This window comes from Microcaecilia unicolor, chromosome 7 (assembly GCF_901765095.1).
Source record: "Microcaecilia unicolor chromosome 7, aMicUni1.1, whole genome shotgun sequence".
NCBI classification, from domain to species: domain Eukaryota; kingdom Metazoa; phylum Chordata; class Amphibia; order Gymnophiona; family Siphonopidae; genus Microcaecilia; species Microcaecilia unicolor.
The window spans coordinates 66,847,400-66,872,278 of record NC_044037.1 but is presented as its reverse complement, the minus strand read 5'-3'; the positions used below and the strand labels follow the sequence as shown (position 1 = coordinate 66,872,278).

At 41.9% G+C, this 24,879-nt stretch overlaps 1 protein-coding gene across 6 annotated transcripts in view; it reads right to left on the bottom strand.

Moving 5' to 3' along the window:
• The window catches only part of TMLHE (trimethyllysine hydroxylase, epsilon), a 42,502-nt gene extending 17,942 nt beyond the window's left edge, over positions 1-24,560 (bottom strand). The window contains exons 1-6 of one of the 6 annotated variants that reach the window (XM_030209444.1): positions 24,423-24,503; positions 15,336-15,342; positions 11,427-11,607; positions 7,607-7,783; positions 6,309-6,588; positions 2,706-2,825 (exon numbers count right to left, since the gene is read on the bottom strand). In XM_030209444.1, coding sequence (XP_030065304.1) covers positions 2,706-2,825; positions 6,309-6,588; positions 7,607-7,783; positions 11,427-11,601 — 752 coding nt within the window. In that variant the 5' untranslated portion in view covers positions 11,602-11,607; positions 15,336-15,342; positions 24,423-24,503. Of the gene's footprint in view, positions 1-2,705; positions 2,826-6,308; positions 6,589-7,606; positions 7,784-11,426; positions 11,608-15,335; positions 15,343-23,655; positions 23,718-24,416 lie in introns of those variants that run through there. The other 5 variants (XM_030209447.1, XM_030209448.1, XM_030209443.1 and 2 more) reach the window with 5 other exon arrangements.
• Between the last annotated feature and the right edge of the window lie 319 nt (positions 24,561-24,879).

The window sequence follows — 24,879 nt, the reverse complement described above, 5'->3', positions numbered from 1 at the left end:
ATGGAACCCCTGGCGTGGGTCATTAGAAATAATCCGGGAATTACGGGTGTGAAGGTAGGAGATTGGGAGTCCAAAGTTGCGCTTTTTGCCGACGATGTTTTGTTGACAATCACATCTCCTTTGGATTCCCTCCCAAAGCTATTTCAGACTATGGAGGACTATAGCAAGGTTTCTGGTTTTAAAATTAATTATACTAAGACGGAAGCATTAGCACAGGGAATGGAAACGCAAATATATCAGACCTGTCAAAGGTTATTCCCCTTGAGGTGGGTGACTGATGGCATTAGATATCTGGGAGTCTCTCTCATTAGTAATTTGCAACGCCTAAGTGAGGTGAATTATAATCCCTTAGTGACTGAACTCAAATCAGATTTGGATAGATGGGAACCGCTTGGACTGTCCTGGTTTGGCAGGATAGCCACGGTAAAAATGAACATTTTGCCGCGACTATTATATCTTTTTCAATCGATACCACTGCCAATAGAAGAGCACTTGCTTCAACGAGTGCAGAGCCGTTTAACAAAGTTTATTTGGCAAGGGAAAACGCCGAGGATTCACTCTAATGTGGCATATATGGCCCGTAAATCTAAGGGGGGCCTGGGAGTTCCTCATTTGGAATTTTATCATAGGGCATCCCAGGTCAAAGCGGCGATAGAATGGTTCCAGGAGACCTCTCAAACTTTGGATAAAGGCGGAACAGCATTTACTTCGCAGCCCACTAAAATTAGGCCACTTGCTGTGGCTAGCACCCAAACATAGAAAGCTGGGTACATGGGTGAGCCCTGTTATCCGTTATACACTTTTATGTTGGGATAAAATGGAACGTAAAAGGAAAATTTACAACTCTAAGCTGTCTCCTATAGCATACAATTTGACTTTCCCTCTGGGATGTGAATCCTCGACGTTCACTAAATGGGCACGGAGTGGTCTTGAGCTTTGGGGACAGTTACTAAATGGAGAGAGAGAGCTTTGTCACGTTCTCGGAGTTGGCTGAAACTTACCATCTCCCTCAGAAGGATCAATATGCATACACACAATTAATCCACTTTTTGCACTCCCCGGGGTTCAGAGCTAGTCTATTTGGAGAGGTCACGTTCCTAGAGGAACTTTGTGTAAGAGAACAGGGAACAAGGGGTCTAATTTCCTTGCTGTATGGATATTTGAGGGATGCACTTCCACAGAACTCTAGACATCGAGATCAGTGGGAAAAGGAATTAGGAGTAACTTACACAGAGGCGGAATGGCAGGGATTTGAAAGAGGATCTACTAAGATTTCCCCAGCCATCAATATTCAAGAGAATGCCACAAAAATAATATATCGATGGTATCTAACTCCAGTAAGATTGCATCACATGTTTAAAACAGTATCCCAGAAATGTTGGAGAGAATGTGGTCAATTGGGCACCATGGGCCATATATGGTGGACCTGCAGAAAGGTAGGGGCCTTTTGGAGAGCTATTCAAGTGAGGATGCAACAGTGGGTAGGAGTTGCTATACCATGGGACCCTGCCGTGTATTTATTTCATAAACATATTCTAGGCCTCAAAGAGGAGGGTAAGATTCTAACTAAGCATTGTTTGTGTGCAGGCAGATTGATAATTGCACAAGCTTGGAAACAGCGAAATTGTCCCTCCATAATTAGATGGAAAACTTTGCTTGGAAATATTGCAGAAAAAGAGAGACTATTAGCGAAGGAACGCAAACAAATGGCAAAATGGGAAAGAATATGGGCCCCCTTGGGTTTGGGACCATAGATGGGGTTGGTGTTAATTTGATTGTTGAATGTGAATGACACCGTTCTCTCTTTAGTTTGCATGCTGGGTAATGTACCGGATTATTAGGGTGGGCTTCCTTTTTTTTTTTTTTTTTTCTTTTCCTTTTATCTTTTCTTTGAGGTTTCTTTGGGGAAAAATGGGAACAAAAAGTGAAGTCTAGATATAAGCTGTTTTTAGCTGTAAACCCTGTTAGTTGAATATTACCTGATGTGAACAGTAGAGAATGATATTTTTCTCTTGGTATTGTCGTCTACTGTTGTATGGGGTTTGTTTTTTCATTTTTTCAATAAAGACTTCTTGTTAAATCAAATTTACACAACCAATACTCCAGTGCCAACCAGGATGCCACCTCTGTGGGACAGCACTTTACAAAACCAGAACACTGCAATGATCTTATGGTAAGAACACAAAAGAAAATTTTAAGACAATCCAGGAACGCAAGACCTTTGAAGTCAAATTGATGAAATATTGACACCCACCAGACAGGGCTTAAAGATCTGGGCTTCCCATCCCACTATAAACCATAAAATTCTACTGTCATACTCTTATCTGCCATACATCTTTGTGCCTCATCCACCCAGCTCCACCTAACCCACCCCCTTCTCCTTTTCCTGTGAGACTCATCATTGGAATGCCTCTTTCACTTTATGTTCTGATATTGTCAACATTTGCTTATTTCCAATCTGAAGGGGTGGGGGGGGGGGGGGGGGTTAAGATGTATTAAGTTAGTCAAATAAGTTCTCTTTATGTTTTCATTTATGAGTTTAGAATTCTACTCGGTGCTTGTACCGTATTTCACCAGAGTATGTAGAATTTAAACACCGGGCACAGAATTCCCTCAGGAGTATCATACCTGTTCTCAATTTATGGAATAATCTGTTGCTTTTCCCCTGGCAGGGGATTTAAGACCAATCATTCACATATACTTACCCACAGGGCTCCTGGAAATATGTTGTGTCAGTGTGGCAGTCCAGGGCCAGCTTAGTATATGCAGTGTCTCCACGGGAGAAGTCAGATGTGAAATCCCACATTCTACCATAGATGGTCTCTCTGTAAAGACACAAAATGGCCTCTAAGATTTGTCTGAGGGCTTAGGTTTGACTGGGTAGCAGTTAGTTGCTAGCTACTCATATTTGATTCATTAGATTTTTCTACTACATATAGGAAAATCAGAAGCTAGTACATAAAGATTAAAACTACTAAATATAGTTCTCAAAAAAAGTGTCACAAATACCTGGGTCAGGAAGGAAAAAGCCTCAAAGCTTTTAGGGATAAAAACCTAAGAAGCTATAACACCAAATTATGGCTAAACATTTATCATTGGCATAAAAATGCTTGTGAACTTCCATCACTGGAAGAATTAGCCTAAGACCAGAGTGCCTTTGTGCTTTTACCCAGTGTACTATGCGTTTTTACTTTCCTATTACATGACTATCTACCCCATGAATGGCTGTCCACTAGGCTCAGTGAACCTGGTACCTAGAATAGGAGGATATCTGTTCCTACCACTTCCAGATCACAGCATGAGCAAATTTGCCTTTGCCTGAAATTCTGACAAATATCCAGTATGCTAGGACTCTGCCTGCACCTCTTGCTCTTTACTTCCAATCAATCCCAGAGGATATGTGGTGGCTTTCCCCCATGTCTCTCTCAATAGCAGATGATGGACTTTACCTCCAGGACCTTGTCCAAAACCTAGATACACTAATTACCGTTACCACATCCGCTGGCAACAAGTTCCAGAGGTAACTACTCAGAGTGAAAACATGGTTTTCTGCTATTCATTTTAAAATATTACCACAATTTCATGGAGTGTTTCCTAGTCTATACTTTTTGAAAGAGTAAACAATCTACTAGAGTTGCACGGGGACAGAAATCCAACCTGTTCCCACGGGGAATCTTACCCGTTTCCGCAAGAATTTAACCTGTCTTCACCCACAAGAATTTAATGGTACATTAAAAAAAAAATTTCCTGTCAGCTCTTTGTCTCGGTTTGAGCCGCAGCACTGCAGGCAAGGAAGGAACGGAAGCTGGAACACTCTGGTGCGCACATATAAGACTTCTCTGATTCACTGGCACTGTGTGCTATGAGATTACCACATGCACGCGCCAGTAGGTCAGGTGACATCTGATGCTCATGCTTATGTCAGAGCTGAGGTCTGCACATCAGCCTGGAAGCAGAGATTAAATAGTAATAGTAAATGACAGCAGATAAAAACCGGATCGGTCCATCCAGTCTGCGCCCAATAGTCACAATCATTATCAATTCATGATTAAATCAACGACGAATGTGATATTATATACTTGATTATGGTCTTTCTGGGACATAGACCATAGAAGTCCACCTGGCCCTATCCTTATGTTCCCACTGCTGGAGTTGCCCTCAAAGCCCACTCCAGCCTATTCCATCTTCTCATTTGCGGGACAGACCGTAAAAGTCTGTCCAGAACTGTCCTCATGTTCCAGCCACTAAAGTTGCTGTCTAAACCCTTTCCAGCCCATCCAAAACCAGATTGCCATTTATGAGACAGACCGTACAGGTCTCCCAGTATCCGCCCTAGTTCATCACAGCCAGAGTCACCATGTAAGTGTTATGCAACACATCCACACACATGCAGCCATTTAAGTTTAGGTTTTTTATAACTTTCCACATCTGTTAAAGCAAGGAGGAGGAGGAGGAGACAGCACTCAAAGAACTTGGTACTCTGTAGGTGAGAGGCTGGCCCAAATGCAGCATACACTTCCACGGGAACCCCACAGAACTGCTTCCATCCCCACGGGAACCCTGCAAACCCCGTGCAACTCTACAATCTACTTAAGTTTACCTATTCTACTCCACTCAGTGTTTTGTAGTCCTCCATCATATCCCCTGCTCAGAAGTCTTCTCCAAACCCTCTTAAGCCTTTGCTTGTATGAGAGCAGTTCCATCCTCAAATCATTTTGGTTGCCCTTCTTTGAACCTTTTCTAATTCTGCTATATGCGACCAGAATTGCACATAAAATTCTCAGTGAGGTTGCACCATGAAGTGCTGAAGCATTACAATAATCCGTCTTATTTTCTATCCCTTTCCCAATAATTCCCAACATTGTTTGCTGCGCAAAAATGCAGTGGCCAAAAAAAGCAAAACAAACAGTCTTGTACTAATATCTATGTAGAGTCCTGGCCAAGGTGCCAAATAAAACCACAGATGCGATGGGAGAAAAGAACACCAACACTTTCAAAACTCACATGGAAAATGTACCCTTCATTTTGCAGGAAATCACTGCTGTTTTACAAGTTGTTTGTGGTCCAACTGAAAACCAGTGGCAATTGTTTTGCAGCCTTTCCAAGGGGGGGTGGGCGGGGAGGGAATAGCTTTCTATAATTTTTAAGTTCTAAACAGGAACACATTTCCTGTTTACACCAAAATTCCCCTAACAAAGCACATCCATTATATCTTCGGCCAAGACTTTTCCCCCATTACTAGCTCTGCATACCAGGAGGCAATTATGCAAATTAGCACTTCCTTTTCACATGCTAACATGCACTGGGTGCCAATTCTATAATGGCATCAGTATGCTAAAATACCATTATAGGATATTAGTGTAAAGTATTGATGTGACTAGGTTTAGGCACACCAGTTACATCTTATGGCGGGTGTAAACGGGTGCACCTACATGCACCAAGTGACATGAGTAACTGATACAGCTGCAAACAGCACATTTTACTATTCAGCCAAATACGAATGATGACGGAGATTGAGCTTTAACAAATAAAAGCAACATGAAATCAGATTAACTGCTGCATTCTATATGGTACACTTAGACATCCATACCAAAACCCAGGCGTACTCTAACACAAGCATAACTTTAGTTTAACAGTTAATCACAACAGCACTTAAATTAGCAATTGGCAATTAGAATTTACACACACAACTTGCTAAGCATATTCTGTAATGAACTGTGCCTAAAGTCTAATGTGCACAGTTTCAAAAGGGGCATGGCTATGGGCATTCCCAAAATTTCTGCACATAAGTTATAGAATATGGCCCAGTGTGCCTAAGTCTATACACAGGGATTTACGCCATGTTTTCGCTGGTGTAAATGGAGGCGCACAGTTTTAAGCGCTGGGATATCAGCTAAGCATATTCTATATACCGTGCCTAAATGTAGGCAACACTTCTGGAATGCTCTTAGGTGGAAATGTTTACTGCACAGATTTTTTTTCGGTACCTTATATAGAATCTGGCCTTAAGTGTATTTCAGTAGGATTTAGCACAGTAGAATTATTTATATTTGAATTTAAAATCGCTATGTGGCTGAATACAAATGTAGTCAGGGCCAAATACGAATATTCGTTAGAGACCCAACTGATGGCATTCTACAAGTCACTTGGAAACGTGTCCATGGTCCGCCCACACACACTCCCTAGCAAACACGTAATATAGCACTTTGACGCTACCTTATAAAATAGCACCTAGTGCACATATTCATGTAACTACGACTCGAGCAGCACCTAGACTTCTCGCCACGGTTCCTTTCCAAGCAGTTTACCTGATCAGACTGACTCTCCGTGCCACTCTCTCTGTGTCCTCTCTGGTAGCAGGGACGTCTTCTACAAAGGCAAGGCCGTAGAGTAAGAAAGTCTTTAGGAAGTCCCTCAGACCATCCTCTGTCTCTAAGAAACTCTTGAGGGTGACAGATGGCATCTGGGCTTGCTTGTAGGTTTCTGCATTCCAGAGAATCCGTGGCTGAACAGTCTGATGTGCCTGCCCTTCAAAACTGTTCTTCTGGAGCCACTCAAAACCATATCTTGTTATGTGATCATCTGGCCCTAATATGGTAGTCACCAATAAAATACATTACCCATACAATAATGGAATGCACAACAAAGCAGGGGTGGGGGATAAAGGTTTCTTTCACCATGCTTGCCAAGCATTTTTCCACCCTCCCCCCCCCCAATTCTATACTTCTATGAAAGCCACTTAAACTTAAATAGATCCTTCATGATATGATCTTTATACTTACTAAATCTATGTTAGCATGTTAACTAGTACATGTGTTTCACATCCAGTCAGGTACAAATCATTAAAAGCAAAAATCAGTAAGTTCACAGTGAGGTTTCATATAGACACAAACATATCTCAGTATAAACTAACCAAAACCCAATATCAGCAATTTCAATTGACTCCGAAAACTACCCCTTTCCTTTAAAAAGAGTTTCCCCACATCAAAACTTCCTTCCCCAAACCCAAATTTTGACTTAGTTTAAAAAAGCAAAACAGATTAGATTTTGATTACAGACAGTAGTTTTCAGATGTGTAGGCCAGGGCCGCTGACAGACTGGCCAGGCCTGGGACAAGGCCGCCCCTGGGGCCCCCCCACTCGAGGTCACCAGGCCGGGCCCTCTGCACTGACTTTAAGCGCAGCAAGCAGCGGCAGACCACTCCTTCTTTCCGTGTTCTGCCCTCGCGGAAGTTATGTCAGGCGAGGGCGGGACATGGAAGGAAAGAGTGGTCTGCCGCTGTGCTTTTGAAGGTGAGGCGCTTTAAGTTCAATGCCAGGGAGCGATGGAGGGCGGGTGGGCCGGACTGCGGTGGCACCGGGCCCCACCCCAGAGGCAATTTTGTCCCCCCCCCCTCCCCTCTTGGCGGCCCTGGTGTAAGCAGAGAATGGTTACTTTTAAATCCTATAAAGCCAGATGGCGCAGACAAGCAGATTTCATCTTAGAAGAATGCCAGGCGATTTACCAGTAGAACATGCACACTTAAACTTGGTTTAAAAGGATACATTTTTATATCTTTATTATTCAGAATAGGGTGAATACGTTACTTGTAACATGGTCTACTTACAAGTGATATAGAGTGTGGTTTCATCGTTTCGCACCAACTTTGGTCTGATGCCAAGGTCCACGCTGGCTGTGTCTAAGCTGCGCTGATTGGTCTTAGTATTATAGCAGGAAGCTGAGCGGCAGTGATCCCGCAGCCAGATGTAATCAAATCGCATACAGGTATCTGCGTAATGCACCTCTGGCAAATCAAAAAAAGAAGTAAAGATGTAAACTGCTACAGGACTTGATTAGAAGGAACTACCAGATGATTTTAGACTGATTACACTAAGAGTCCAGATGCCAACAGCCAATACTTCCTTCGAAGGACAGAGAGCACCTCTTGCCCTTGCCACATTTTAAAGAATTCTAGAAATTGAATACTTGTTCCAATAGTTAATCTTCTTCTGCTTCCACAGGCAAAGTACAACACACTTTAGTCCCTCTATCAAAACCAAAATATTGTTGCAATGCTATTTTCAAATAAAGTATTCCGATTTTAAAAGAAAAGACAAAAACCACACACACTTCAAAAATCAGACTCTACTGAATATTTTTGAATTCCTACTATACATCTGCAGTGGTGGAAATTGCACTTGAAAAGCCTTGAAACTTTGAGAAAATAAACTTTTGAAAAAAAAAAAATCTGTTCTGCGGGAGCTGTGTCCTCCCACAGCAACTCTCCTCAGCATCTAGAGATTCACACCAAAATCAGGGAAAATAATAAAATGGAGAGCTTATAGTGTTCCACAACAACAAAAATAAATAAGCATTTCATTTTGAACTCTGCAAGCCAAAGTGGCTGGGGAAGCTGGTAGAAAAAAGTGGAAATGCCCAGCAGTTGCCTCCTGCTTCTTTGGGCTACCCAGCTTAATTCAAAACCACAGCAGGGATCGGAATGAGCTTTTTATTCACAAACTAGTAAAAAAGGCCCATTTCTGACACAAATGAAACGGGCGCTAGCAAGGTTTTCCTCGGTGTGTATGTGAGAGTGAGTGAGAGTGAGAGAGAGTGCCAGGGCCCCCCCTCCCTCCCAGTTCCAGGGTCCCCCCTCCCTGCCTCCCTCCGGGTTTTGGGGTCCCCTCCCTCCCCTGCATTCATCCATATGCAGGCAACGCCCTCTGTGCCCTGCCCCCTCCATCCATCCATGTGCAGCATCTCTCCCCTGCCCCCTCCACCTCCCTCAGAGTTCCAGGCCCCCCTCCCTCCCAGCTCCAGGGTCCCATGGAACTGGGAGGGAGGGGGGACGGAGAACGTTGTAGGAGTGATGTCAGAGCAAATTATATTAGATATTAGGGTAGGGGATGGGGGAATCCTCGTGTGTATCCTCTTGCAACTGAGCCTAATCTTTAGTATCAATCTTTCCAGAACCCAGCACTCATGGGCTCTGAATCAGGCCATTAGCTGTTACCAATGTGTGACAGCTGAGACTCCCTCACCTCAAGACTAATACGGTCTCCACCAGCCCCAGCTAGCCTGAGGTGTGAAGGTCCTGACCTCAGAATTGAACCTGGGTCCTCCACAAGTACAAAGCAAGTTTCTAAAAAAAAAAAAAAAAAAAACCTGAAAATGGCAGAAGATAGACTGGAGAGCTAAACCTTTTAAAATCTGTATTGCCTAGATTTTTATTAAACGCTCCAAAGAGATTCATTTCTCATCCAAAAGATACTTTGAATCCATTTGTGCAGTTCCTAGCCTTTCAACCCTAAGAACTTTGTCAGAATGAGATAACGTTACATTTGTGCTTCCTTGACAGATACATTGTTGCTCTTTCCATGAATTTTCTACCATAATCCTCCAGACCAGTCACCATTTGTGCTATTGTATTCAAGCAATTGACAACTTTTCAAAAGTGAGCATTTGTGTATACGGATGGGTATGATACAAATACTTCAACAAAATAATCAGTTAACTGACCAAATATGCAACCCTGCTCCCAAACTGACTGCAGCTGATGATTCCATCCCATGCAGTGCCGAGAACAGTGTGCCTGCTATCTCTTACGGTCAATTTTTTGCAGACATCAAATTTAATTTTAAAGGGGGGGGGGGGGGCAGGGTAACTGTAAAAAAACAAAACATGGAAGTAAAAGGAAGTCACTAGTTGTATTCACTAAATGGGCACTGTGGATTCAATACAAGCCTCCCTATACTTCATTGCTGCATTTAGGACTTCTAAAAGGATAAAGGGGTAAATTTTCCACAGATCACCTAAAGCTAAGCGCTGTGATGCTGCACACTAAGCGCGGTTCTATTTTGACAATTATGCGCATCAGGTTCATACCATTTAGGTACGGCTGCATCGATGGACGAAACTAAACATTACAGTTACAAACATGAACTGATTCTAGCAGCTTAACAATTTGGTAAGCCTCTGACCTACTTAGTTGGCATTTACAGAACACCAACTAAATGCAGTACATACAACTACAAAATTGCTGCCACTTAGTGCCAATACTCAAGTTGCCAGTATTCTATAATTTAGCCATGCAATTTTGCACACTTAGGGCCAGATGCACTAAAGTTAATGAGCCAGCAACGTGGGTTTTAAACTGGTTCTAGCCAGTTTAACATGCAAGTAGTAAACCAGGACATGCACAAAAGGGCATTGTTCTATCACAGTAGCAGCTAACGAAAACGGAATGCAGATGAGCAAATTAGTATTATAATGAGTAAAATTCATATTGTAATGAGATGGCACTACCGTTTTCTGATCCCCTTACCGTGGAAAACCTAACAGGAGGTCTGCACCTCTCGTTGGGGCTGCTGTGAGGGAATCAGAAGGAAAAAAAAAAATTCTTGCAGAGCTTAACAAGCTCCAAAAATGGACAACAATCTGGAAAAAAGTCCGGTGCTCATCAGGGACGTCCTTCTAAAGTGCGTAACATGGACGTCCTTCACTGAAACAAAACAAAAAAAAAAAAGGACGTCCCTGACGAGCACTTGGACGTTTTTAGCTTTCTCCAAGGGAAGGGCTACATGCTTTAAAAGGGGTACATCTCCTCGAAGTTGCAGTCAATTTAGAGAAGTCAGATTAATCGTTATGTGGCTCCCTGCTTCCAGCTGCCACACGGAAGGTAGGGAGCAGCCGGGTGGAGGGAGGGAGGAAGGGGGGGGGGGGGGGGGGAGCGTGGCTTCTGCAAAAAAAACATCCAAGTGATTGGCTGAGAGAGACCTGGAGGGAGGGACGTCCAAAGAGGTTTGATCTGGACGTCCTCGCACGTCCCGATCCTGTGGGGGAGGGGAGGGCAAGCTGAAAACAACTTTGGAGGGAACTGTGGTTGTGGTCAGTTCAAGCAGGTTAAGACAAACAGGGAGGTCTTTTTTCTTCAGAGAGTCCTTCCTAATTGCATGTTATAAGCCTGCCTTTAACATACAAAGCAGTAAACAATGGAAAGCGAAGAGCAGCAGCACTGAAATTAACTGGGGCTCTTTTCAGCACTCTGAGTTTTCAGGCTGCTGACAAGTTTCCTGGTTGTCAGGGACGGGGTTTTTTTTTTTTTTTTTTGAGTGAAGGACGTCCCTTAGTCCTTGGCATACACAGAGCAGCCAGCATAATGCTTGGCTGCTCTGCGCATGCTCAGCTGGCCGACTGGCTTGGAAGGAAATCCCATGCAAATGAACTAGCAGCGACCAGCTCATTTGCATGCGATTTCCTTGATGCATGCCCGTTTACCAATTCGCTAAGGAATCAGTAAGGAAAGGGCTTTAACATTTTTGTTGATGCATCTGCCCCTAAGAGCACAGAAATGGGCACTGAAGATTACATTATTAGGGGTTATAACCACAAGAGCAGCTTTTTAGTTTTGCACAATGAAGACGTCTGTGCATATATGTGCCCCTTACCCAGGTGATCATCATGCAAGTGCCATGTCCTTGATGCTTGAGCTGTGTGGTGCCTGTGTGTTACTATGGGGAGAGCCTCCTTTAAGCTGCGTTGCCATGAGCCGTGATGGCCAACAGGTCTGTTCAGAAGGCAACGGCTGCCGGCGTAGAGACGTGCCAACCTACGACACAACATCTTGATCTGGGAAACAAGAGGAAAGTGTTACCACCCGTTAATGCATAACGATGAGGCTCTTATGATTTCTCCTCTACAATCCCGTGTACCATATACAAAACTCCTGGAAAAAGAGTATTACGTAAATAGTTCTCCACCCCTTCGGTACATAAATGGAGCAAATTCAGGCTGGAACATCTGCTGTGAAGTGACTGTATAAGAGCAAAGATCTTCTAACACACATGGATAATTATTTTCTCACGTTCTGTTAAGTAAAAGCCATGGTAGGATCAGCAATTGGCTTAAAATGTTTTTTTTTTTTTTTTAATAAGACAATGCTAACCCATACCAATAAAAAGTTATGTTACAATGGATAACGTGGTCTTAATTCAATGGACATGAAAACAGATTAACAATCTTAACCTCGTCAGCTGATTAGATAGCATCAGTCTTCCTTCTGTAATCAAGTCATCCACTTTTTTTGTTTACAGGAGTTAGGCAAAACAACCAGCACTATGTGACAAGCAGACCGTACCATTCCCGAAGCCTTAGATTAAAATGCATTTTTAATTTTCAGTTGAGGCACATGGAAGACTGAAATTTAAATGAGAATTATATATCTATATATCTATCTCCTGTCTGGTGGGTGTCAAAATATTTAATCATTCTGACTTCAAAGGTCGTACGTTCCTGTATTGTTTTAAAGTTCCTTTTCAGGATTCTTACCATGAAATCACTGGTACAGTGTTCTGGTTTTGTAAAGTGCTGCCCCACAGAGGTGACATCCTTATTGGTACTAGCATTTTTCATATGGTATGTAAAGTAAATCTCTTACTTAGCATCTGACTTGTTTCTCCAATGTAGCAGCCTTGTTGCATTTTTTATACTGAATGATATATACCACATTGAAAGATGAGCATGTGAAAGATTCCTTAATGTTGAATATTTTTCCTTTGTGAATGACCGTGGGGTCCTGTGAAATGTTTTGGCATAGTTTGTAGCTGGATATATTGCAAGGATGTGTGCCATTCTCTTCTTTTTGAGTTTGTGTTCGGAGCTTACTTCTAATTAGCTTGTGTTTTAAGTTGGGTGGCTGTTGGAAGGCCAGCACTGGCGGGGGGATGGGAATATCTTTCAGTAATTCATCCTCCTGGAGTAGAGGCTGCAGATCTTTTATGATTTTTCTTAAAATTTTTTCAGCTCTGGGTTGTATGTCCCTATAAGGGGGATTCTGTCTGTGGCTTTTAAGTATGCATCTTATGCCACAGATGCACACTAGTTATCAGGCTGGGAATTCCAATGCCTACAGACTAATGCACAAAATATTCCAATACTAAAATATAATTGTTGATTCAAAGTGTAACACAAAAGCAAAGAGTTAAGATGAGGGCTTTTTTTTTTTTTTTGAGGGGGATACCGAGTACTGGCACTTTTTCCATTGTTTGCTAAAATTGACAGATGGTCCCCAAGTTTTAATGAAAGCGCTCAGGCTCTACACACCAATTCTGCCTTATCATAGATTCTGTGACTGGTTGCAGGGGGGCCTGGCTACTGTGGGGTGGGTCCCTCAGTGATGATCACCTCACCCCTGAAAGATGGCCTGGTATTAGAGTACTGGAATCTTTAGGAAAAAAATGCACTGTTCAGATTTACCTTCAAATTTAAAGTTATATACAATAGTTTCTAGTTAATTAGGACACATTCTACATATGGCACAACATTGTTCATGTGCCCAAATTGAACAAGCCAATTAGCACCAACAGGGTACAAACAATTGTCACTAACTGGCACAAATTTGAATTTACACGCTCATCTTCCTAGTTAGTATTCTACACAGGTGTGTGTGTACATTTTTAAGCATGATCTGAAAGGGGCATTGGCAGGTCAGGGGCGTTCCTAGAATTTGTGCCCCGTGTTATACAATATGGGGGATCCAGGACTAATTTAGCACTAGGATTTACAGCAGGGTTCAGTTGACAAACTCTTGAGCCCAAAACTGGTAGCATATTCCACACTAAGCGCTGTTCTGTAAACAGCACACAACTTGGAGCACCATTTATAGGACAATGCTTAGTGCTTTTTTTTTTTACTACAATACTTTGTCCCAAATAAGCATCTGCCCCCCCCCCCCCAACTAAAAGTTGCAGGTAAACAGTTAAAAATGCTGAGGGTATCTTAAAACAAGAGATAAAGCTCACTTTAGAGGAGTAGAAAATTTGTGCAGTCAAAAATTTACCCTGAAGACAGTTAGTAAAAATGGAGGCACTGACTGCTATGTTCTCATTGGCTGCAGATGACCAAAAATCAGTGCAGGTTTCAAGTGAGGATACAGGAGTTGAGTGTTAAAACTAGGCATTTTTTGAGAGAGCCAAGTTTTGGGGGGGGGTGGGGAGGAGGAATAAATGACCAGAGAAACAGTAACGCGTGTGAGAATTGGCTACTTAGGGCCAGATGCACTAAACTTCATGAGCCAGCAATGTGGTTTTTAAACTTGTTCTAGCCAGTTTAGCATGCAAGTAGTAAACCAGGACATGCACAAACCGGTTCCCCGAGCCATTTTCCTGTCAAGGTAGCAGCTAACAAAAATGGAATGCAAATGATCTACAGGTTATTATAATGAGCTAATTAGCAGATGCACAGCCATTTTCCGACTCCATGCACCGTGGAAAACCTAACTGGAGGTCTGCACCTCTCTTTGGGGCTGCTGAGCGGGACTCATGCAGAGGACACCCATCACAAAAGCTGAAGGAAAAACATCCAAGTGGTTGTCAGGGGAAAAAAATAAAAATAAAAAAAGGGACATCCCTGACGAGCACTTGGATGTTTTCCTTCAGCTTTTGTGATGGGCGTCCTTTTCTTACGTGCCTGAAATGACCACAGCCATGGAAGTTCTCTCAACATTATCCTCGTCCCCTCCAAGGTTGTTTTCAGCTTGTGCCCCCCTCCCCCCCACAGGATCAGGACGTGCGAGGATGCCCATCCCTCCAGGTCTCTCTCAGCCAATCACAGCATGTTTAGCTGTCACTGGTATCAGCTAAACGCGCTGTGATTGGCTGAGACAGACGTCTAAACAGTTTTGATTTTGCTTGACATGTGCAAAATGTTTTGTTCCTTCCTGCTTATCTTTGTAACTTACAGGAGCCTCCTTCCTCTTGGCAAAACGGAAGATCCAATGTGAAAAACAAAGAAGCATTCTCCTCAAAAACTTCCATGCTGCCCCCAAGTTCAGTGTTCTCCATTGCCACCTGCTGGTAGTTGGCAATCAGGGAGGGAAGCTCTTCCCTGCGAAGAAAGGTGGGCAGCCATCAGATCATCCCCCTCCTCAGAGGGCAGGGTGACCTCATCTGCCAAATCCAAAGATTGAGGGAGAGCCCAGAGACAAAACCAGGCCATCTGTATCACCCGGGGATGTCTTGGCAGGAAAGACAGAGGCTGCAGCAACCGAAGTTTGCTGAGGAAGAGACAGGGCTGCCTGAAGAGAAGCTCCTGACTTCTTCAAAAGAAAGGCATTGTGCATTAATAAAACAAAATCCGGGGAAAAAAGGAACTGCAAGGGACTCCTCTGCTCCCTATACAGCGCTTCCCTCCATCGGAGCCTATGCCACAGAAACTTGCTGCGCCTCTCGTCTCTCAACCGCCATGTGTGGATCGGGTCGTGTCTGAGGGGAAAAAGTGGCGCCCACCAATGCACGCTGCACTAACTGCCCTGAGGAAACCGCTGAAACTATCCCCTGCACTTCCGACTCACCAGACACCTGAGGGGGAACCCCTCTGTCGCGCTGAACACCCGCTATGGGCTGACGGCAGCAGGACTCACAGTCCCCCGATGCTGCTCTCCGCCCCCCCCCCCCCGTCTGTACTAAACTAGGCCCAAAGGACACCAGTAGCCAGATCAAACCAGAGCTGCACAGAGATGTCCCTCCACCTGCTAGATAGAGAATACTGAGGTTCAGTTGGCTGCACAGGTCCACATATAGCAAACCTCGGAGATTCTCTCTCTCTCCACCTGCTGGTAGAGGGACAACCCACAAGTCCCTGGATTGACCTGTGGGATGCCATGGAACTTCATGTTCATGTTAAAGCTTCATGAAATTCTTAGCACATAGTTTACAGACATACTTGGAAAAAACCACGCTGCTACACGTCCTGCATCTGCATGTTAACTGTCTCAGTAACACTGCCAACCACTGAGAAAAGAAGAATTCAAACCTTGGGATAGTGTTACAGAGCAACTCCAATTTTACCATGGTAGGCCTCTTAACTGATACAAATCCAGGCTAGAAGAGTTTCTTCAGTAAACCAAGCCTTCGACTCCAACTCCTCTATTTTTCTACTATCCACCCCCGACTCCTATGTCTAGTAAATCTAAGAAATTTGATTAGACATAGGGGTGTTTTTTTTTTTTAATGTACAAAAACCACAAAATAAGTTTGAACAAAAAACACCAAAAAAAAAAAAAAGTAAGGAGAACACAGGAGCAGAGGGTGACAAACCGACTTCCAGCCTAGTAGGAGATGTTTATAAGTTCTTAACTAGAAAAGCACCAGTGGAATGGCTAGACAGGTCCTGTTTCAGCAGAACAGCTGCCTGCCTCAGGGGTTACAACACTGTTTGAACAGAAGCTTCAAGTTAACAGACTGTACTGGATATACAGTCTTCTGAAACAGCTCTTAACACACACTGGTTCTTTTCAAATAAAGACCTTCTGAACATTTCCTGCTAGGCTGAAAGTCAGTTTGTCACCCTCTGCTCCCGTGTTGTTCCTCTGACATTTTACATAGGGTGTCCTGCTTCTGCTTTCTTACAGAAAAAAAAAAAAAAAAAAAAAAAAAGCTCAACAATAAGTATACCCTATATCAAAGGGTTTTTCTATTTTGAAGCTGGAGTCCGTACATTTTTATCAACTGACTCCACAGCCCTACTTCCCACAAGTGTTAACTGACACACTTGCTCCTGATGCACTTGTTGCATGTATTTCTTCCACCTTTGTTTACTCAAGGTGAATGGGGGATGTACAGCTGCTGAAAGCTCCTCCTGTGAGCCTCTGCAGGAGAAACCAGCACAATATTCCAAGAATGTACCAGGGATGTGGGGGGGGGGGGGGGGGGATCCTCTCCGGCTTCAAAGTAAAAAAAAGCAGAAGCATTTTTTGTTCAAGCTTCAGCTATATATAACTTGTCAATTAATCCTAATTTTGTATATAAAGAAATCCCTTATGTTTCTGTAATTAGCCCAATTTCTTAGATGTGTTATATGCAATAAAAGGCAGAGTCAGGATCAGGCAGAAGAAAACTAGGTGTTGGAGTCAAAGTTTAAGTTTTGGTATACAGACTTCAAAGCCCTAGTAACAGTCCCTCATGAGAACGCACACCTGACTAAAGCAGTCAATTTTATTTATTGCATTTGTATCCCACATTTTCCCACCTCTTTGCAGGCTCAATGTGGCTTACAATACATCATGAATAGTGGAATTATATAAGAGAATAAACATTTAGTATTACAGAAGGATTTGGGGTAACATTATAATGATAAAGCATGATAGTAGTATAATTGAATGTTTTAAGCATTTGGACCAGAAGCTTCCAGATTTTTTCCCCACTATACAAGATGTGTCCCCAAAGAGTTTATGGAATCCCAAGCAGCAGTCTGCAGTGGGCCAAGGGGTGAAGGAAAAGTGCAACAAAAAATTATATTATATACTGTGCCTATTCAGTACCACAGCAAGTCTTGTCTGTAGCCTGCATCGAAAGAATCAAAATAGGGCCAGGATCTCCAGGTACCGGTGTCTGGTAGCAAACAAACTTCTGCAAGTTGTGAGCACAGAAGGATGAATGTGGGGAATAGCAAGAGGTACCGTCAGCCACAGCAGTATTACCCTACACTGAAGTTAAGAACCACATCAAGCAGAGAAGCCTTGTTACAGTAAAATCCTACATGTATATAAAAATACGAGCATCAAGCCCAATATCCTGTTTCCAACAGTGGCCAATCCAGGTCACAAGTACCTGGCAAGATCCCAGCAGTAAAACACATTGGCTATCCTACAAATAAGCAGTGGATTTTCCCCAAGTTCATCTTAATGGCTTACAGATTTTTCTTTTAGGAAAATTATCTAAACCTTTTTTTAAACCCAAAACTTGTATATGTATTAGTGAGGTTCTTCAGAATGTATTGCTTTGTAATGTCTCCCATTCAGAGACCTAGAGTAAGTTTGAGCTACCACCACCTAAAAGTCTTTGCATGATTAGCAATTACACTTGCATGATACGGCAAACCTCCTGCTGCAAAATTAATAGGAAACAATGTGTTTTAGATCCAAAACATTCTTACCAAAATGAAGCTAAAAGGTTAGTACAAAAGATTTGTTTGTTTTTGCCATCATTTGTGTACTTGATTCTCCGATATCTGAGAACTTGACCGCATCTATCTGATTTAGGTGTGAAAAACCAGAGACCCATCAAACCTATCAAGCCAGAACCTGTTTGTTACATTATGGTGCTCATTTTCTAAATCATATAGACTTAGAGTTCCATAGGTTACTATGTAACATGCAAGTCTAAGTGCTTTGACAATATGCCTCTATGTAACTTTGTAGGTCTATGTGCTTTTGAAAGTGAGCCTCTATGCTTGTCTCAAAACGGGAATGAAGACAACTTGACATCTAGCTGCGATTGTTATCCCTTAGGATGAGCAGAGGATTGATAACCTCCACCACAGTAGCAAAGAAACCCCTTTGCTAACATTTAGTATTAGTACTCATGAGACTCCCTGGTGTATGTTAAGTACCCTGGGAAAATGTTATTGCTTCCTCTCTCAAGCTGATTCCATCTGAAATGAAGTAGCTTTATAGTTGTTTTGTTGCCTTTTGATGTTGTGCCCTGTGGTAGTGTTTACAACAGATTGACAACTGCTTTGAAAAGAAAATTTATGGTTTTCCCATGGAATCTCAAATTACCTAGTGCCCACCCATGCTCTAGCTGACTTTGGTAACTTTCAGCTCTACCTCAATCTTACAAATTGAAAGTAACTTTAGGATTTAAAAAAAAAAAGAAACCAAACCTTACTTTGAACTCACTTATATTGGATGGATTAAGGTCCACAGCAGATAATCAGGCACTCATCTTCTATGCTGCTGAAGACCAGAAACTAGCAGTTTGGCTCTATTTGTGTAGCTTGGAATGTGGAAAAAAAACCCAAAAATGTTTTTTCTTTGACTGGATAGTGTGTTAAAAAGAACAATGGTTTCCTACACCAGGTAAGCTCCATCAGCTTGATTCCAGTTTATCTACATACAGGCAAAACACACAGAAATCCCTTAAAAAAAGAAAAAGCTGGCAGGGCCCAAGTGAAGGGGGGGTGGGGGGTGGAGAAAGAAGGCTGCCTAGGGATGATACTCTCCCATTCAATATCTACCCACAGATAAAAACTGTCTACCCCATCGCTCACTTGCTATTATTCGATCAGCGTATTAAATCCCTTACACCGTATCCTTTAGTTTCCACGCCCCAAAGGCGACTGATCTGACCTTGTCTTCCTTTATCTGTTCACAATGTAACCCATAATCGTAATGCAATGTAATGTAAGAAACTGTATTTCCATCATTTACAATGTATTGTAAGCCACACTGAGCCCGCAAATAGGTGGGAAAATGTGGGATACAAATGCAACTAAATAAATAAATAAAATGATTACTGCTGTATGTACACATGTACTCTTGTCCTGGTCCTTACTTTGATTATAAAGTTGTCTTCACCAATCTTAGTGGTGCAGTTCAGGAACCAGATGCAGGTTAATTATAATGGGGAAGAGGGAGGGCACTGTCAGGTTTGTTATTATTGCTTCTTTTTAAAACATTTAAACCTGGAGGAAATTCTGTGCAAAGTTTTCAAAAGTTCTGCAACATTCTGCATTATTTTTGGAAGTGTTTTTGCACAATGTTCCCATCAAAGGCCTGAAGCTCCCTCACCTGGCTCCAGTCTCCCTAGTTCCATTTGTCACCCCAACTGCAGTTCTCTAACTCCCACCAAAACCCCCAATTGTGCCCACAAAGTCTCATGCATGCACTATCCCCACCTCATTTTTCCTTCCCCCCCCCCCCCAGGAATACTACCTCTCAATCTTTCTCCTCCTCTCCCCAGCTATTATTCTCACAGGTACACTCAGCTTTAGCTATTTGCTCCCCCTCCATCACATGACAGGAGGAGGAGCAGACTTGAATTGCTGTTCTCAGGTTACTTCCTCCTCCTCCACGAGCAAAAACCCAATATGTATGTGAACCACAGAATAAACATGCATACAATCGACAGGGTGGGTGGAATGGAAATAGTATTTTCATTTGTACGAAATTGGGGCAGAAACCAAACCAAGTTAGAACCTGAAATGAATATCTCAATCTCAAAGCTAAAATCTGTCAATTTTATTTTCTGTTTCTCATGACATCAGACAGGGATGCCCTCTCGCCCCTTTTAATCTAGCTATTGAACCTTTAGCCATGTCCATCGAAGAAAACAATTACTGGTCTGAAAATTCATGATCTTGAAATTGAGGAGTGGCCTAGTGGTTAGGGTGGTGGACTTTGGTCCTGGGGAACTGAGTTCAATTCCCACTTCAGGCACAGGCAGTTCCTCGTGACTCTGGGCAAGTCACTTAACCCTCCATTGCCCCATGTAAGCCGCATTGAGCCTGCCATGAGTGGGAAAGCGCGGGGTACAAATGTAACAAAAAAAAAAACAAAAAAAAAACGACCTTCTGCTTTACAATTTCCACCTCCTCAATCCCTCATGTTTTTTCTACTATTGAGTCCTTCTTAAACATTTGTGTTATAAAACAGAATACCCCCTTCACATCAAGGGCATCAAACAACAAGAACTACCCAATTTTCTTCCTTTCAAAATACAAATTTATTAAATATCTGGGAATAAACATAGAACCACCATTCAAGAAACTGGTATTTTTATCTATAAATCACACTATAGAAAATATTAAGAATTTCTGGTTTGTCTCAAGTTGGTGAGGAAGACTAGAAACAGATTAACTCTTAGTTACATGCTTAGTATGCTTCCTATTGCTTTCCTTCAGTCTTTGATCAAACGCATTGACAGAACATTATCACAATTATGGAAATCTAAATCACCTCATATTGCTTTACAAATTCTCAAATTACTTAAAAGCTTCTGGAGGTGTTTAACTTCCTGGACTTCATACATCACTCAGCCTTTTATCTTAAAAAAGTTAATTGGTTTACTTCAAATTCTTCCACTCACAATTCTACAAGTTTTTGATTGAAAAGGAACCTTATACGACTCTTATCAAATACCAATAGTATCATATATCCCAGTTATTTCAGCCACAATTTCCTCCTTTAAACAAACTTCCAACAAATTAGGAGGAATGTGTTTTGATGAAATACTCTGGAATAATCTTGATATTCCAACTAGATTAAAAGAAAAACAAAAACAGCACACCCAATAAACTGGCTGAAATGGCAGTAACGTATTTGGTCTCTAAACCAACTCATTCATAATGGTGCTCTTAAAACTTCTCATTCAATTGCAGAAAGACTCGTTTTCCCAAATCCCAATTTCTTCAATTGGCTCAATTATCACATGGAACTTTAATAAGATTTGCTCAAATTACTGCAATAAATTTATTTTATTTCCAAACATTTAGTTACAATGCATCAGGTATTTTATAAATCCTTATGTATGAAAAAGAGCTATACTAGTCACATGCAAAAACTATGGGAAACTGATATTTGAGATAATTTGTCTCATGACCTTTGAAAAATGGTTTAGTCAGAAGGCCCACAGGCCTCACTGTTTTCATCCATCACCCAGAAACTAAACTTCATGGATCCACCTCTTTACATCTACTCTAGTTCTACAAATCAACAATTGGAACCATAACTATCTCAATTTATTTTGGTCATGCATTTGGAATTGATTTGTAGTAGTAGTAACTCAAATCTTTAAACTTCATGAGCCATGATCTTTAAAGCACTCAATAGAGAAATATTCAGCCTTAATAACTAACTTGCAGATACATCATAACAGAGGATGACGGCAGAAAAAGACCTGCACAGTCCATCCAGTCTGCCCAACAAGATAAACTTGTGTGCTACTTGTGTGCTACTTGTGTATACCTGACCTTGATTTGTATCTGCCATTTTCAGGGCACAGAGCGTAGAAGTTTGCCCAGCACGAATGGTATTACATGGTTGTTTCTGTACTGCTTACACTTTAACATTATGATAGTCACATTTATAGATGTTTGTTGTATTCCACATTTAAAATTTAAAATATATATTTTTAAAAACCATGTATACAACCAATGAAAAACTAAATCCCAGATAGTATCAGAAATATACAAAAATATACACAACCAGTACAGTAAAAAACAATTAGATAATAAAATTGATAAATAGCACAAGAGTATAATTGTAATAGATATGTGTGTCAGCAAAAATAACTGAAAATATAGTTGAATGGGATCAAATTTGGGCCACATCAGACTGTTCTACTGAAATAAGCTCCCCCACAAAATGGTCCAATGAATTATGGGAGAAGTACAGGAGGATCTGACAATGGAGACTGGCGAGGGACCAATTCCCAATTCCTGCAAGCAAAACCACAGAGAACAGGGCTACACACAGATGCTCATGGAGTGGTTAGAAAAAATTCTAAGCCATGCTCCACATGCTTTCCCCACTCATTGAATATGTCCAAGTCTTTCATCTTGAAAGCAAGGTATGTTTTGTAGATCAGTTAAACATCTACTTTTAAGGCTTTTGTACTTTAGACAGAATATTGAAAAAGTGTACAATGGTGTGAGAACTCTTGCAAGGCACTATATTTTGATAATCTCTATAAACTAATCAAGGATCATAAAAAGCGACTTCTACTGCAAAAGTGATTTACATCAGCAAAAATCAAATTTTAAATAAGTCTCCATGAAATCATTACTGATAGAGCTGAGCTGTGATGATCTCAAGTGGTGCCCTGGAAGAATCCTGTGATGCAGTGCTAGCAGCCCTAGCACGAGTTGATCCACTCAAGGCCCATGCCCAGACTACTGAAGCTGTAGTCAAGATCTACTGCCTGTCCTCCCCATACAACAACCAGGAAGCAGGAAAAAAGGTGGTGATCTTGGGTGAGACCTAATTTAGAATTCCTACACTGCCCCAGACCTTAACTTAGCAGGTCTAAACTGTGCTTCAGGGCTACAACCCATTCCACATTGAATATGCATAAGAAGATCTGTTCATACACCATCTCCACTGTATGTAGATCTCATGCATATTCACTAGAAGTTTTGAAAACCTGACTAGCTAATTATGCCTCTAAGAATGTTGGTAAATGCTGGTGTATGAGGAAGGAGAAAAGACCTCCTAGAACCACATAACTTGGCAGTTCTGAAAAGTGTCTAGCCTAGAGATACAATACAGAGAAAAGGAACAAAACAGAATTAAAAAAAAACAAAAACAAAACAAAGAAGATGCCAAGTCAGATATACCAAAGGTTTAAACATATATCCCTACAGCCCAATAAAATATCTTAGGATCCTGTTCAACAGCTCACACAAAATTTAGATTACTAATACTTGGATTTTGTTTATTAATTTGTGATTTGTTGGAGTGGAAGAGTAACCTCATGATTACAGTAAAAGGCTGAGAACTAGGAAAGCCCAGTTCAAATTCCACTATGGCACCTTGGGGACTTATGCAAGTCATTTAACCCTCCATTACCTCAGTTGCATAGCTAGAATGTGAGCCCTCCAGGGACAAACCTTTACCTCAAACTCCCTTAAAGCTGCAACTAAAAAAGGTTCAAGCCAAATCCAAATATATTCTGGTGCATAATTCCATTGTGTGCAGCACTGCCACTTTTATATTTGGTCCAAAAATAAATAGTTTGTGGTAATTTAAATAAAGGAGTGGTAATTTAAAGAATGGCTGAAGAAATAGATCACATCTTCCCTCAAAAAAAGCCCTACTCAGTTAGCAGTAGCATTGAAAAGAAGAGTTCCAAATTCACTTTCCCTCTTTCCCACTGACAGAAGGAAAACAGCACTTCCTACCTTCTTGCAAGTTTTCTGCAGGTTTCAGTTTGATGGCCAAATGCTTTGGCTTTTAGCCCTGTAATTTCACCAGACCTGCATATTCAGAACTCAGAATGAGGTGCACAGAGGTCAAAAATGCGCTGTTCTCCAAGTGGTAGGAGGAGCACAGATCATGCCAAGTCTGATTTAATCTACTAAGAAGCAAAACCTGAGAAGTACTGTTTAAAGTACAACAAGACACCAGTTAGTTTTAGGATTACAAGACAAATATTAACTACGTTTGACTCATCTTCATTTACCCTTACTGATCAGGGACACGGTACTTTTTTTGGTTATAGTCTACCAGTTGCAATAATTTTGGAAGCTTTTTAGTGATGATATGCAATTATGTATTTTCTCCTCCACCTTGTAAGGCCTATATTTCCCAATAAAGGTATTAAAACTAAAAGATGTAGATTATGCTAGTTAAAGCAGAGAAAGGGCAAACCCACTAAATTGATTCAAAAGTTAGTAGTCTCGTAGTTTTTTTTTTTTTTTTTTTTGCTTTCGATTATGCTAGTGTACAAAAATAATCACTCCAACATAAAACATTACGTTCTCAGAAATACCAAGTCGCACGCGTTCGGCTACTCTCACACTGCAAGCACCCCTCTTCACAAGCATAAGGGGACCGGTTTCCCCTTACAGTGATCTGCTACCTCTGTCTTCCACCCCTTCTTGTCCACACTCCGGCACATCATCACCCTCAAACCCATCACAGCCTACCATCCAACTCATACCTGAAATTACCCACCACCAATCTCACAGCTTTCCTTTTTTTCCAGCACTCCGTCTACTCCACCACTTACTCCTTACCTCTCCGTCCCCCTTATGAGTCCTTCCTGGGCAAATCGGCAGCGCAGCTGATTGCCGGCGGTCCGTCCCGCCTTTGCCGGAAACAGGAAGTTGCGTCTGAGAAAGGCGGGACGCTGGAGCACGGAGGGAATGGGGGAGGGGGTAGAAATAATTCCCGCGGGAGTGTACGAGCTGACTATCTACCTACCTAGGGTTCTCCAAGACGCCCAAATGCCGCCGACTGCTCCCTTTATTAATTCTAAAGAGGTTTGATGAACAGGAGACGGCAGGAGCGTGCTTGTGAAGCTAGTAAGCGGAGCTTGTCGCCCTGTCAAAATTGTTTTGGGTGTACTAAAATGGCTGTGGCTGCACTGAGGAATGACAACCTCCTTGGATGGACCGGCTTGC